A 16,217-nucleotide genomic window follows, 5' to 3' on the forward strand; every position below is an offset into this window, starting at 1 on the left:
TGCGCAGAGGCCACAGCCAGCCGGGGCAGGCGGGAAGCTTGGCTTCCTCCATGGCCGAGGCAACCAAGCCTCCTGCTTGCTCCAGCTCTGTGGCTGCCGGCGGCCATCTTGGTTGGGTTAATTTGCATATAGTCACTCTGATTGGCTGGTGGGCGTGGCTTGGGCATAGCAGAGGTGCGGTCAATTTGCATGTTTTTCTTTTATTAGCTTAGATAACACTTTTCAAAAAATTAAATTTATTGGGGTGACATTGGTTAATAAGATTATATAGGTTTCAAGTGTACAATTCTATAATACATGATTTGTATTTTGTATTGTGTACCCACTACCCAAAGTCAAATCTTCCTTCACCATATATTTGACGCCCTTAACCCTTTACTAGCCCTTTTATATATTCATGAAATAAAAATTTAAAAATACCTTCAATTCTAATTTGCATAGTTTTTTACGTAAAATTTTTCACTTAAAATTTTAAGCACCATAAAAATGTATACACAGTCTAATATAATTCATCAACACAATAACTTCAAAATAAAAGAAGAAGAGATTCGGGCCATTGCCAGACACACACAAGGTACTTTCAGTAATATTTGCCACTCTAATACCACTGTAAATTAATTCTCATTTTACAGATTACAAAGCAAAAAGTCAGCACCTTTTAAAATTTCAGTTAATAGACGGAATAAAATTGGTCAGAGAAAAATAGTAATTTGAAGAGGGCACTAAGTCATTATTTCTGTAACACTATTCTATTTTCATTTTAAACTTATATGTAAATAAAATATTACTAAAATTATACTAACTAATAAATAAAGAAAATAATAAAAAAAAACTTTAAATTAAGAATTGTAGACCACGACAATTTAGTAAAAAACAAGTATTTTTTAAAGAAGCCCACATTTAGTAAATAGAGGTTTGCTAAAGGGCCATACACGGGGCTTTGTTTTAGTCATCTGAAAATATGACTGGCCTTTGCCTCTCTACTGCCAACCTCTTATTTCTACAATTATAAAATTAGCAGTCATATTCTATCAATATTGCTATCAGAATTCAATTTAATGTCAAAACCAAGAAAACTTAAATGCTTTAACAAAACACTGAGAGGGGTGCTGGTAGCTTATGTATAAACTAACAGACAAAATAATTTGATTTCTAGTATCTAAAAATATTTTCATATGAGCTAATCATCATAGTCCTGTATATTGTTATAAAATGTTTCAATACTTCCAAAACAGGGAATCTCTATAATGGTTTTCTTTTTTACCCAGTGATGCTTATGTTTTCTTCTTGATCATAATACTGTATACTTATGAGTAGCAACTGTAATATGATAAGTATTATATATACATGTAAGTCACTCAAAAAAATATAACCCCAAAGAAACTCTAAATTATATCCGTTAAACACAAACTGAGACCTGTAGTTTAATTACACAAATCCAATAACAGTGTACTTACAAAACTGCGCTTGCCAGAGCGTGAAGTTGTTGATAATGATGGTGTTAAATAATAATCAATAGTCCCTTTCTTAGTAGTATTTAGTGATTTAAGGTTGCAGAAGCACACACTTAAAAGGGTAAGATGAAATGGCATCTTCACATTCACCATGCTTCGAAAAAGTTTCATAAGTATGTCAACCATTGGCGTCATCACATCATAACTTCCTACATAAAATGTTTAAGAAGACAGTATCTAAACACATTATAAAATAGTTAACATTAAGAGTTTAATATAATTTAAATTAAAATCCTAAATAGATATCATTGGGACATTTTGACAGTATATATGGAAACTAGGACATCTCAACATTACTACTAAATGCCAAATGAGTAAAAGTTTCCAAAAGAGTTGAAATATGGAATATCTGATTAAGGTAGTAATGATGTCAAAAAATATCCCCCTGTGTTATGCTCTCACATCAATGTTTCTCTTTTCTCCCTTCATCTCCCTCAGAAACCAATAAACGATTCTTAAAAAAAAAAAAAAAAAAAACACCTAAAGCAAGCAGAAAGAAGAAAACAACAAAGTCGAAATAAATAAAATAGAAAGAATAAAAACAGAGAAAACAATGACAACAAAAGTTGGGTTTTAAAAAAGATCAAAATTGACAAACCTTTGCTAAAATTACTAAGGAAAAAAGAGAATACATAAATTACCCAAATCAGGAATGAAAGAGGAACCTCACTATAGACTTCACAAAAATTAAAAGAATTATAAGGGGATATTAACAACTTCATGACAACAAATTAGACAACTATGATGAAATGCATATATTTCTAGAAGACACAAATTACTAAAACAGACTCAAAATAAATAGAAAATCTGGATAAACAGTTAACAAATCAAATTTCTACTTTAAGATCTTTCTACAAACAAAAGCCCAGGACCATGAATACCCAAAACAATTTAGAAAAAATTAAAGCTGGAGAACTTACACTACCTAATTTCAAGAAAGAATCAAGATAGGGTAGAACTGGTAAAAGGATAAACATATAGATCAACAGAATAAGAACATCAAGAAATACATTTCTACAACATGTTTAGTTTTTTACAAAGGTGTAATGACAGTTCACCGGGGAAAGAATAGTCTTTTCAACAAATTCTGCTGGAACAAATGGATACCTACATGCAAAAGAATGAACTCAGACCCTTACCTTATACCGCACATAAAAATTACTCAAAGTGGATCTAAGTTTAAAGCTCAAAACTTTAAAATTTCTAAAAGAAAACATAGAAATACCTGTGACCTTTGATTTAGGCAAATAACTTTTAGATATAACACTGAAAGCACTATTCATAAAAGAAAACACAAACACAATGAAATACCACTACACAGCCTTAAGTATGACTATCATAAAAGAAACTGATAATAATAAATGTCAATGAGAATCTGAAAAAACTGGAATACTCATACACTGTTGATGGGAATGTAAACTGTTATACCCACTTTGGAACAAATTTAGCAGTGTCTTAGGGTTCAACTTACCATAAAACCCAGCAGTTTAAATAAAAGTATATACCCACCCAATGACTTGCCAGCATCATTTTTCATAATAGTCAAAAAAAATTGGAAACAATCTAAGTACTCAAAAAGAAGTTATCTCATGCCATATAATTACAACAGTCTTGTTTTTTCTGAACTTGGGAAGCATTCTTAACCGAGTCTTTATTTTTATAATCTATTAAACAACAACGAAGTTTTCTAATGAAAATTTCTGGTAAAGAGTTTAAATAGCTCACTAACCCCCTGTGAAAATCCTCTACCTATGGATCATATTTCTAATTCAAAATCTGCTCTTTTAAGAGTCTAATTAAATTATTAGGAAATTAGCCCATACCTGTCCCTAACTTCTGAATTATGTGGGATGGAATAGAGCACTGACGACTCTCACGGCTACAGTGCTTCTCAGATGAATACCGACGGATTATTAATCTTATTGTATGTGGCTTCCTTCCATCTTGGCATACTCTAAAAAGAAAGGGGAAATAGCAATTTGAAAAATATTACCTAAAGATTTTAAAAAATTGTCAAGTTAATTTATATAAAGATGACAGATTTAGTAACTAAAACAATTATACAGTTGATAAGTAGGCAGTAAGCAATAAAAATCCTAGACTAGCCCAAATAAATTATGCAAAGTCTACACACTAATGCTCTGAAATGTTAGTGTAAGACTCTCAGGCCTCACTCAGAATTGAGTGTTATCAGAAAAAACAAACAAAAATAAGGCATAATTATAACAAGCAATTTTATAATCCAAGTCCAAATTATAACCAAAAGCAAAATATTAAAATTAGCAGAAAATTAAATAAACAAAGAATCATTCACTGACAGAAACAAATATATGAAAAGTGACAGATTTTTACACACATTTTAAAATACAGGATCACAAAAAGAAAAAAATTAATGAGATTATTTTTGTCAAAGAGCACTCCCCAAATAGATCCAAGAGGGCCAATAATAATGTCACCAATATGTTCCACATTAAGCAATAACTTGAAATATCAATTATATATTATACTTAGGAAGTACATGTACATGCATCCTAAAGAGCATTCCATCCAGCCCTGGCCAGGTAGCTCAGTTGGTTAGATTATCCTCCTGATACACCAAGGTTTAACGTTTTTTTTAATTTTTATTTATTTATTTTTTTAAAATATATTTTATTGATTTTTTACAGAGAGGAAGGGAGAGAGAGAGAGTTAGAAACATCGATGAGAGAGAAACATTGATCAGCTGCCTCCTGCACATCTCCCACTGGGAATGTGCCCGCAACCAAGGTACATGTCCTTGACCGGAATCGAACCTGGGACCCTTCAGTCCGCAGGCCTTCGCTCTATCCACTGAGCAAAACCGGTTTCGGCATGGGTTTAAGGTTTAATGCCCCATCAGGGCACATACAAGAATCAACCACTGAATACATATATAAGTGGCACAAATCAATGTTTCTCTTTCTCCCCCCACTCCTTTCTCTTTAAAATCAATAAATACAAAATTTTTTAAAAAATTAGTGTTCCATACAAATGGTCTTGGTTTTGGATGGAATGCTAAAACAAAGGTTTTAATGATATAGATAGAAAATTCACTTAAAGAATAGAAAAATCTAATCAGAGAAAACACATGTCATTAAAGAATAACATTTTCCTTTTTATCTGTATGGCAATGAATTAAAAATCAAGTACAAAATACAAATATTTTACACTGTTAAATATACTCAAATGAAATATTTTGAATTAGAAAATTTAGATTTCTGTAATAAATAATTTTTCTCTTATTTATCACAAAATATCTTGATTGCTGCTTTAGTAAAATAATAAATATCTTAAAGTTTCTGTAAACATATTACTAATTTAAATGTTTTCCAGTTAAACTTGTTCTAATAAGTCAATATGCAATTAAAAGAGAATGATTTGATTCCTATAACTAATTAAGACATATTATAAAGAGGTTACATTCTAAGCAATCTTGAACTATTGCCTAGAAATTGGATTAAAAATTAGATGATTTTATACCTCTTACATATCTACATATACTCAACAAGAAAAATACAACTACCAGCAGCTTAAGATCCACAATATAACCACAATGTTACTGAAAACCAATGGAACTAGACGGATTAAATTTATTTAAGAGCATCTGTTACTATCTTTGCAATAGCTTATAATGTAGAGAAATTCAGTGATAAATGATCTATTGTTATACTGATTAGTCTCCAGGTAATCTGTAAATTCCAAGATACAACATCAAGTATTCTTTCCAGTACAGAATACACAGGAAATGGCAAAATGGGAAATCACCTCTTCAAAAGACTAGCAAGTAATTCTTGGATCTTACTTTTAGCTTCGACTTCTGATGAACATTTTTTAAGTGAATCTTCTTCACTAAAGGACTACCAAAAAAGCACAAATAAGGATTACTGTACACCAAACAAGCATATTCAATTACCAGTGTATATGTCAGGTAAACCAACACAGCCTTGACTAACTTACCTCTAGTGCTTAGTTTGAGCCATTTAGTTCACTTTCATATTAACTTGTTTGTGTGTGCAAGTTTTCATACTTCACTAGAAAGTGCCCTGGACGTCAAGAAAATTTTAAAGCTCTAGTAGCAACTCCAAGCTTTGCTGTACGATTACACCGAGGCTCTTCCTCTCCCAAAGCTTGAATTTAACCTTGGGCAAGTTATTTAACTTTTCTAACCTACAGTATCCTCATCTTAAAAAAACAACACACAAAACTAGGGAGGGAGAGGAAGAGAGGAAAAGTTTATAAACAAACAATAGAACTATCTACCTTAAAGGTTTGTGAAAATTAAATGAGCTAATGTACATAAAGTACTTAGTAAAGTGCCAGTCACATAAAAGATAATCAATCAATATGAACTAGGTAATTAAACTTTTCTCCATCTCCTAAATCATTAGACTTCTCTAAAACCAAGACTTTTTAAAAAATTAAAATATTTTGCCTCATATATGTAATACTAGAGGACCAGTGCACAGGTTCGTGCACCAGTGGGGTCCCTCAGCCTGGCCTGCGCCCTCTCGCAATCCGGGACCCCTCAAGGTATGTCTGACTGCCAGTTTTGGCCCAATCCCCACAGGCCGAACCGGCAATCCAACATCCCGAGGGATGCAGTAGTGCGCAAAGCGGCAGGCAGCCGAGGAGCCCGATGAGCCTCCGCTCATCCCAGCCCCACTGCGCCTGCAGCTGCTGCTTGGTAGAGCTGCACGGAGGGGGGAGAGGCTTGCATTGCTGCAGCTGTGCTTGCCAGCTGTGAGCCCTGCGCCTGGCACCGGTTGGTCAGCTGAGTGGCGCTCCCGCTGTGGGAGCGCACTGACCACCAGGGGGCAGCTGTGTTGAGCGTCTGCCCTCTGGCGGTCAGTGCGCGTCATGGCTGGTCGACTGGTCATTTGGTCACTCAGGTTTTATATATATATATATATATATATATATAGATAGGCTATTGGCTAACTTGCGATTGAAATACTAATTCTTAGATTCAATTTAAGAATATTTATTAATATATTATAATAAATTAGCTTCCTCACAGGAAAGGGATCATGTACTGACCTAACAAACTAGATTAGTAAAAACAGCAATAAACTAGAAATCTTTCTCAAATAATGTGACAACCAGTAAGTACTCGAGTAAAACGTCATTATGCACCTGAGGTGGTCCTGAGGGTGTTACAGGGGAGTTATCTTCTCCAAAGCTGAGCTTCTGGATACGCTGAGCAATGGAAATTCCTAATTCCTTTTCTAATATTTTGGATGAAAAGGTCTGAAGATCATGCACACTACTGATACCCAGTGCTTCCAGGCGTTTGGCAGTTTTATAGCCAATACCTAAACAAAAAGAAATGCATAGGGTGTTACAATAGCTCTTCTCCTTAAAATAAAGCTGATTAAAATACTATCATTCCTATAGCAAGCATATCTTTAAATTCCATAACGAATATTTTGCTACGATCAAGGTTCATTAAAAATTAGATTGCTCTTCTGCTCAGGGCCTGAACCACTTTGAAAATCTAACAACCCTAATATATTTAATATAATATAATGAATATAGAGAGAACCAATAAATTCAGTCTTGATAAAATGAGATTTTTACCACCTGTTATATACCACTGTGGAAGTTTTCAAGGATCATGGCGATTTTTCATATAAAGAAAAACTGTCATCAGAGCAATTAAAATTAGCATATGCTTATTAGTTAATCTAACTGATTTCTATACACACACCAAATATTTATCTACAAGTCATATCTGGCAATATTTACCATCTGTATATAATTAAGAGCCAGAAAACAAACAGACAAAAAATTCTCATTGGCAAAACTTCTATCATACAGTTTTTTGCAGGAAAACTCAGTCATATTTTATCACAGAAAAAATGTTCAGGCAATTTAGTGCCCCTTTACTCCTCTCATTTAAATAAAATTAATTCTTCAGTTATCTGGTTTTTTTGAACAGTAAAAGAAGTAAATAAAAAGCAATGGTGTGTAGAGGGTATTATTAAAGTGGAGTGACAGATATTTTCGAAGCTGAAATAAAAGAGGATGGGCAAGTTGGCAATAAGGAAGAAAAGAGAATGCCTATTTAAAATAAATACAAGAATTCAAAGAGTAAAGCTGAGTAATAGTGTTAAGTATCAGTATACAATCCTCAATGTATTACAACCTGACATAGTAATTGTTCTTCAAAACACAGACTCAGATTCATCCAAAAAGTTAACAACTGTAATACTTAAGGCAAGGCAGTAACACATTTTGGAATCACATAAACACAGGTTAAATATGTGAAGAAATCTAAAGATTAAGTTTCAGTTGTCTTAGAAATTCACTTCCATAGAATTCTATTATAACATCTTTGTCCCCAGCAATGAAATTTAACATACCCATTACTGATGGTCTATGAAAACCTAAATATTTGATCTTTAAGGGTACAAACTTGCCCCAAGACCTTCAAAAAATCAATTTCCTCATCTTTAAAATAAAAACTTTACGTAAATCTTTGGAAGGTCCCTTGTAGTCTAACATTTTATATACTAGTGACCCGGTGCACAGATTTGTGCACACTGAAAGGAAATTAAGTAGAATATTTTAGTAACACTATTTGCCCTTTCTCTATAATAGAAGTGTCAACCAAATTCACAATTGACAATGACAGATCGAAACACATGTATGCGACTGGTGCCAATGAGAGCTTTATATATATCACACATGTGTGAGTCAACTTAGCCTTTTTTATATATATAACAAACTTGCTTAAACTTTTTCCAGCCCAGTAAAGCACCCCAACTTCTCTTTCAGGTAATTGTCAGCAACACAGCAGTAAAGATCAACATGAAGCAGATTATTATTGTAGATCACGCAGGGAGAGCAAAGGGTAAAATATTTAGCTGCAGCAGTGTTGGACTATATTCTGCACAGTGAGAAAACCTGAAGTCATTTTTAAGTTCCACCATTTCTTTCTTCTTTTCAGTCAGGTCAAGTTTTTAAACTTTCTAAATCTCTGTTTTCCAGCTACTGAAAATAGGATTCCACCAAGTCTCCTATCTACCTACTCCAGGACTTCTGTGAGAATCAAATGAGATGAGGTACATGAAAACACTTCATAAACATTTGGTTAAATTGTAAAATGTTTGTACCTGGCTAAAAAGCAAGTTAGGTTCCTGTGCTGAAAAAACTCCAAGGAGGCTAGTCGCTAGGGAGAGGAAACTGGGTGTTGCTATGTGATGTCATTACCTGACTGTTTCTGGGCTGGAGTGGGCTGTGGGCCACATTTTGCACCATGGGGTCTTGGCAGCGTTGGCTGCGATTTGGTGGGGTGTCACTCCAGGATGGTGGTGGGGCCTGTGTTCCACATGGGGGAAGCTGAGTGTTTGTCAGTGCCAGGTCCGTGGTGCTATTTAATTTTAAATGGCCAGTGCGTATCATGGCAGCTCCTGCATTGAGCGTCTGCCCCCTGGTGGTCAGTGCAAGTCATAGCTACCAGTTGGATGGATGGACACTTAGCCTCTTATATATATTGATATTCCTCACATAGAGTTAGTAAAAGGCCTCTGTAGATGCAATGTACAGTATAAGATATGAACCAGGGATTGGAAATAAAGGACTATACACTTCCAGGTAATAGCTTTCATGATCATATTCAAACTATACAAAAGTAGGTGAAACTAGAAAAGTACATTTATATATTTCCTAATACAGATGTCCTCCAAAGAACATTAGCTTGTTTGGTTTTCTCCAAGAGTCAAGTACATAGGCTCTAAGAATTAACTACATCTTACCAAATAATAATAGACAAACACGTAAATTGACCATCCCTCCGCTACACTCACCAGCCAATCAGGAGTATGCAAATTAACCCAACAAAGATGGTGGTTAATTTGCATATGTAGGCATGAAGCGGCAGAGTGAAGACTGAAGGCTCTGGCCAGAGCAGCAAAGACTGAAGGCTCCGGCCAGAGCGAAGGCCTGGGTCCCAGGAGCTGGAGAAAATTGGTGCCGGCAGCCAGGGGAAGGGAAGGCCTATTGCATGAATCTCTTCGTGCAATGGGCCTCTAGTATATCTATAATTTTTCAAAAAATACAATAAAATATATACTTTTCAAATATATGTGTCTTACCAGGCATTTCCTTTATGTGTTTCAAACTATGAATGAGATCTTGAGAACTTTCAGGTAGTAAGACTGTTTGTTGATTTGGTTTAAAGATGCCAGAAACTAATTTTGCCAGTAATTTATTGGAAGCTACTCCAGCACAGCCAGTGAGACCCAGCTGATTGTACATGGCTTCCCGCATCTCTGCCGCAATCTGAGATCCAACAAGTAGTTTGATGTGCAAGACATCATGCAGGTTTATAGCTATAAAAAGAGCCAATGTCATTAAAAAACCCCACAAAACAATTTAATTTCCTTTTTTACAAATGAGTTTTATTTACAAATGAGGGTTTATTTAACCTAAATTCTATGTCCCACCACCACCATACTGCCACCCACTTAACTAATCTGCTTTGTTCTTCACTGGAATTCTGTTAAGTAAGTAAATACAGGGAATGAACTCCAAGGACCTGTGATAGAGAATGCACAGATGTGCTTAATAATGCACAGACATGCTTAATGTTGAACAGATTATAAAAATTCATCTCTCTTGAAAAATTCCTACTGACATCAGAACTTTTACATTCCTGTTTACCTGTAAGTAAGCATAAAAGTATTGCATTAATAAGACAGTCAACATTACAGTTTTAAAGAACTAAATCTAAATTTTATGTACTGGCTGTATGAAAAACAATTTTAGATCTGTCCATATTTAAGAGATTTCTTATGAAAAGTGCAGGGAAATTATCTAGAAACAAATTTTCTTAGGTGTGAAAATGGTCTTACAATTACATGAGACAATCCTTATCCTCAGGGGTACTTACAAATGAAGTGTTATATTGCAATTTACTTTCAAATGGCTCGTCAGTCAGTCAACCAATCAATAAAGAGCAAGATAAAGCAAATGTGGAAAATGCTAACAGTAGTTGTATGGACACGGAATGTACAATGAGTGTTCTCACTGTATTATATTCTGTCAATTTTTCTGGGCAGAAAAAATTTTAACAAAAATTGTGGGGAACAGGAAGAATTCATGAAGAATTAGACATTTCCTTTTTAGGTTATAAAACCTGGCTCTCTGTATTATGTTCCAACCAATGAAGTCTGAGTTTGTTTTAAGAATTACATAGAAACCTATTTGGAATCTTCTTGCTACTTAGTCTTTGTAAGTGACAAGAGACCACAGGTACAAAAGATGGAAAAGCTTCATGTCGTCTTCTAGAAGAGAATTGTAGCTCTCCCCCTTTCCTTTAATATCAGGGCGGTGGAGAACTAGATGGGAGATTGATCACCAGTTCTCAAAACACAGGGATAAGAGGAAGCACATGCAGAAACCTAGGAGCAGGATGGTTTCTTACCAGGGCAAGTCTTACACAAAGCAGAGTAGCTTGTCTTCCATTGGTGTAATGTGGAAGTCACCAGCAGAATTGCATGTTTCAAAGTCTAATTAAATAGTCACTAGAGATATTGCAGCTGATTTTCAAATGCAAATGTCCCTGGAAATACCATCAGCCATTTATACTTTAATCTGAGAAGGAAATTAACCATCCTGCTTTCATACTAACAGTTGGCAAAGGTTATCTGAACTAATGAACTAGGAGCTTGCAAAAGATGGCAGGTAGGCCTGGACGACCTTCCACGAGGGTTAGCTCAGGGGACAATGTGAGGGTTTTGGTGCCTTGGGGGACTAGAAGCAAGAGGGGACAAAATCAAATTTATTTGGTCTACCTCAAAATCTTGCTTAAAGATTGTTTTAAGAGAATAAAAAGTTATTCTAAAAAGTATATTATCAAGCCAACTCTTGTAACTTAAGAGGTATGAAAGTTAAAAATGATAATGCATGGACCATGTCAGAGAAATGAAAAGTGCACAGAGCATTGAGCTACATGAGCAACACCTAATTTTAGCCATCTTAGATTACTGAAATATGGCTATACCTCCAACAAAAGCCATAACATTTTCAGAAAGTCAATTAACTTAACTCACAGAATATTAAGCCAAAGAACATATAGGCATAACCCACAGACACAGACAACAATAAGGTGATGGCCAGAGGGATAAGAGGGGCTGAGGGATGGATGGAGGGGGCGGGGAGGATGGGGACATCTATAATAGTATCAACTATAAAAAATACAAAAAACAAAATACTAAATAGGATAAATAAGAAACCACTTACACTGATTATTGTATACATGACCTGACACAGTCAGCGCTGAAAGGTCATCACTTGGAAGCTGCTGTAGTCTCTTCTCAACCATTTCTGATAGATCCACAAAATTTTCATCAAATCCAAGTCTCTCAACAACTGGACTAAATTCTTCCAACAACTCTAAATTTAAATAATATTGGAACAAAGATTTAACAAGTTATAACTATAATAAATGTATCTATTTTATGCTTACCTCAAATGTTGTTACAAGTTTTACATATATTCACAGTTCCACAATATCTATATAATAAAAGCCTAAATGACTGTTACGGCGGAACAACCAGAACGACTAGTCACTATGATGCACACTGACCACCAGGGGGCAGACGCTCAATGCAGGAGCTGTCCCCTCGTGGTCAGTGCGCTCCCACAGGGGGAGTGCTGCTCAGCCAGAAGCTGGGCTCACTGCTGGTGAGCACAGTGCCGGTGGCAGGAGCCTCTCCCGCCTCTGCCGCAGCCCTAAGTAGCAGCAAGCAAGCAGGCAATAAGGAGTGAGGGGTCCCGGACTGCGGACTGCAAGAGTGTGCAGGCTGGGCTGAGGGGACCTCCTCCCCTGCCCCAGTGCATGAATTTCGTGCACCAGGCCTCCAGTATTTAATTAAATCCTGTTAACTGGGATTTTTAAAAAATATATTTTATTGCTTTTTTTACAGAGGGGAAGGGATAAGGAGAGGGAGTTAGAAACATCGATGAGAGAGAAACATCGATCAGCTGCCTCCTGCACACTCCCCACTGGGGATGTGCCTGCAACCAAGGTACATGCCCTTGACCGGAATCGAACCTGGGACCTTTCAGTCTGTAGGCCGACGCTCTATCCACTGAGCCAAACCGGTTTCGGCTCAAACTTCTTTTAACTTTGTATTTTTTGTCAACATTATTTATATAAAGTCATCCTCATAAATATTTCAAAAAGTGGGCAAGACCTAAAATAAAGTTATTAGCAAAAAGGAACTGACTTATGGCAATTTACATTTATTAAAAGACTAGAGGCCCAATGCACGAAATCTGTGCAAGGGTAGGCCTTCACAGCCCTGGCTGCCTAGGCCCACACAGCCCTGGCTTCTAGACAGTTGTTCCGCTGTTCGGCCATTTGGTCGATTTGCATATTACCCTTTTATTATTATAGAACAGTGATGGTGAACCTTTTGAGCTCAGCGTGTCAGCATTTTGAAAAACCCTAACTTAACTTTGGTGCCGTGTCACATATAGAAATTTTTTGATCTTTGCAACCATAGTAAAACAAAGACTTATATTTTTGATGTTTATTTTATATATTTAAATGCCATTTAACAAAGAAAAATCAACCAAAAAAATGAGTTCGTGTGTCACCTCTGACACGCGTGTCACAGGTTCGCCATCACTGTTATTGAAGATTCATGTAATGAACAGGCCTCCATTGTAAAAATTAATGTTAAAATAACATTGCCTATGATCTGTACCTGTAACCTTGTATGATATCTCTCTGTAACGCGTCAAGTCTTCTCCATTAACTAACACCAGCTGTGGACACTTTTCTTTCGCATCTCTAACATTCATAAGTTTCTTTACTCCAAGTTCCCTAGCTTCATAGTTGCAGGTAACCACCAAATATTTCTGCTGAACACCTATAAAAATAAATATTTATGAGAAAAACAGAGAATTTAAAAAAATCTTAAAATATTATTGACTAATTCCATCTTATAATTGTAATTTGCAAGGCAAACTGTTTTGATAAAAATAAAAAGCTCTACCCCAGCCGGTGTGGTTCAGTGGTTAAGCATCAACCTATGAACCAGGTAGCAGTTCGATTCCTGGTCTGGGCACACTCCCAAATTGCAGGCTCGATCCCCAGTGGGGGTGTGCAGGAGGCAGCCAATCGATGTTTCTTTCTCATTGACGTTTCATTCTCTCTCCCTCTCGCTTCCTCTCTCAAATCAATAAAAATATATTTAAAATAAAAAGCCATATCTTGGTTTAAAAATACAGCATCCATTCATCAACGTTCTATAAGTAAAATTTAACAGAAATTTACCACACATCAATACATTCTATGGAGTCTTCAGCAAAAAATACAAATAAAGTCAGTACGGAATTTTTTTCAGGCAACACAAAACCAGAATAATTTATACTGAATTAACTCTATACAACTCTAGACCATGATTTACCAAAAAATAAAGCAGATGAAAAATAACAGTACAATTACTGGTGGCTGCTAGAAGAACTCACTTTTCTGAGTAACTGTCCAATGAATATAAAGCAAAATTCTGTTAACAAGTGCCAACCTACAGCAATTATCAGGGATCTCCCCCAGTACATGTTCTAATTATTTAACTATTCTTGCTAGCCACCTACAGAAAAGATTCCACAGTGAGGGGGCATTCTGAGCCCCCCTCCTCATCAAAAGTGATTAAATCATCACCTACAGCACGGACAGAAATTCTAGTTTACTGAATCTTAGTGGCTTAAGATTGCTAAAACTCATTTTCTTTTACGCAAATTGACTACGTGTTTACCACCGTAAAAACAATGTTCACCTAAAACATGGTAAACACAAATATGTAGAAAATAAAATGACGGTGTCAAATGCACCATTTGTTAAATGAGGCTGATAAAGTCTACACCTGGTAGTGAAGCACCTTAAGAACTGCTTCCCAATCTTTCTAATGTGGTTAATAAATCAGGATACAATAAACGTAATAAACCAGTGCTAATCCTCTTAGACAATGAGAACATTATCGACATGCATCATTACCTAAGGGTTTGCCCTTCAGTTCCGGATTTGAGATCATTTCTACTTGTGCATAGAAGCAGTCCAGGTCCACATGTACTATGACTCTGGGGGAAGGACTTCCTGCTGGCACTGCCCGATCATGAACTGATCAAACAAAAGCAAAAAAAAAAAAACAGGAACATAATATTCAGGCTGCTTATCATCTCTGGGTAACTGGCAGTTCCTCACAACATGGTGACTGAGGGGAAAAAAAGGGTGCGGAGTGATTTTAAAAGTCCTTTCTGGGATTTATTACATCTGTCAAAACATCTAAAAATCACAGACATGCCGAAACCGATTTGGCTCAGTGGGTAGAGCGTCGGCCTGTGGACTGAAGGATCCCAGGTTCGATTCCGGTCAAGGGCATGTACCTTGGTTGCGGGCACATCTCCAGTAGATGTGCAGGAGGCAGCTGATCGATGTTTCTCTCTCATCGATGTTGCTGACTCTCTATCTCTCTCCCTTCCTCTCTGTAAAAAAATCAATAAAAAATATATTTTAAAAAAATAAATAAAAAATAAAAATTCAGACATGAGCGTAACTCCATCTACTGTAGGGTCTGCAGCCCTGTTTACTTAGCATTTCTGTGTGCACTGTGTTTTTCTCAAGAAGTAATCATTTTTAGGGGCTGGGGTGTAGAAACTTGATTAATAATGGAAGATGCAAGAGGTAATCCTCTCACTTGGGAGTTGATAGTAAAATTCAAGGTAAATCGGAAGGGGCAGGAAAGTTTAAACACTGATTTCAACCAACTTAAAAATTATTCTAAGTGGCATGTCCTTACGTTAAAAAAAAAAATCAGAAACACAAAACTGCATTAGACCATGCATGTGGTCCAGTGGGCTATCTTTGGCTCCCATAAGAGAAGGACTGAGATTCAGTGCTGAATCGCCGGTGCCTGGCATATAATAAAGACCAATAAATGCTCGCTAAATTGAAAGAATGCATAAATATCTCTTGGATTTAAAAAAAAATAGCCAATGTCATGGGGGAACGTGGAGGTGGGGATGGAGACATGGGGAAGATGAGACGCCAGCTGTTAACATCAGCTGAAAAATAAGGCAGGTTAAAGGCGATGTGATATCTGGTTTGGATCCTGGGACAGAAAAAAAAAATTATACTGAGAGAAAACCTGGTAACATGTAAACAAAGCTTGTACTTCAGTGAAGAGTATTATGCCAATATTAATGTCTTCGTTTTGAAAAATGTACCCATGGCGAGGTAAGACAGTAACATTAGGGAAAACTATTTCTCCAACTTCTGCAAATCTAAAATCATTCCAAAATTTTAAAGTTTAATTAAAAAGGGGGGGGGGCAGGGAAGGAGAGCCCGGGGTTGGGCGATGCCAGGTAGATATCCGAGGCTGGACGTGGGTCACCAGAGAGGCGGCCACCGCACACGTGTCTCGTGCTGGGTTCCCAGCCCAGCCCCTCCTTCCAGGACCCCAGCCCCGACGACTGGGGGATAGGGTCCCCCTCCTGCCACTCTAAGCCGCCCGGGAGCCCCCTCGGCTCTCAGGGGGTCTCGCAGGGACCCTACCAACACACCCTCAGCGTCTACGACGTGAAGCCACCCCTCTCCGGTCTCCTAACACCAGGCAGCAGGCAGCCGCCCTCGTGGCAGCGCCAGGAGTCACGCGGGGCGGGCCGGGCCGGCCA

The 16,217-nt window shown here is 36.8% G+C and overlaps 1 protein-coding gene across 2 annotated transcripts in view; it reads right to left on the reverse strand.

Moving 5' to 3' along the window:
* The window catches only part of POLI (polymerase (DNA directed) iota), a 17,187-nt gene extending 2,346 nt beyond the window's left edge, over nt 1–14,841 (reverse strand). The window contains exons 1-8 of one of the 2 annotated variants that reach the window (XM_006766389.2): nt 14,542–14,841; nt 13,250–13,414; nt 11,778–11,861; nt 9,629–9,865; nt 6,666–6,844; nt 5,298–5,389; nt 3,338–3,468; nt 1,458–1,663 (exon numbers count right to left, since the gene is read on the reverse strand). In XM_006766389.2, the coding sequence (XP_006766452.1) occupies nt 1,458–1,663; nt 3,338–3,468; nt 5,298–5,389; nt 6,666–6,844; nt 9,629–9,865; nt 11,778–11,861; nt 13,250–13,414; nt 14,542–14,578 (1,131 nt within the window). In that variant the 5' untranslated portion in view covers nt 14,579–14,841. Of the gene's footprint in view, nt 1–1,457; nt 1,664–3,337; nt 3,469–5,297; nt 5,390–6,665; nt 6,845–9,628; nt 9,866–11,777; nt 11,931–13,249; nt 13,415–14,541 lie in introns of both variants that reach the window. The other variant, XM_006766388.2, reaches the window with a different exon arrangement.
* Nucleotides 14,842–16,217: the final 1,376 nt, after the last annotated feature.

This window comes from Myotis davidii, unplaced genomic scaffold, assembly GCF_000327345.1.
Source record: "Myotis davidii unplaced genomic scaffold, ASM32734v1 scaffold520, whole genome shotgun sequence".
Taxonomy (NCBI): domain Eukaryota; kingdom Metazoa; phylum Chordata; class Mammalia; order Chiroptera; family Vespertilionidae; genus Myotis; species Myotis davidii.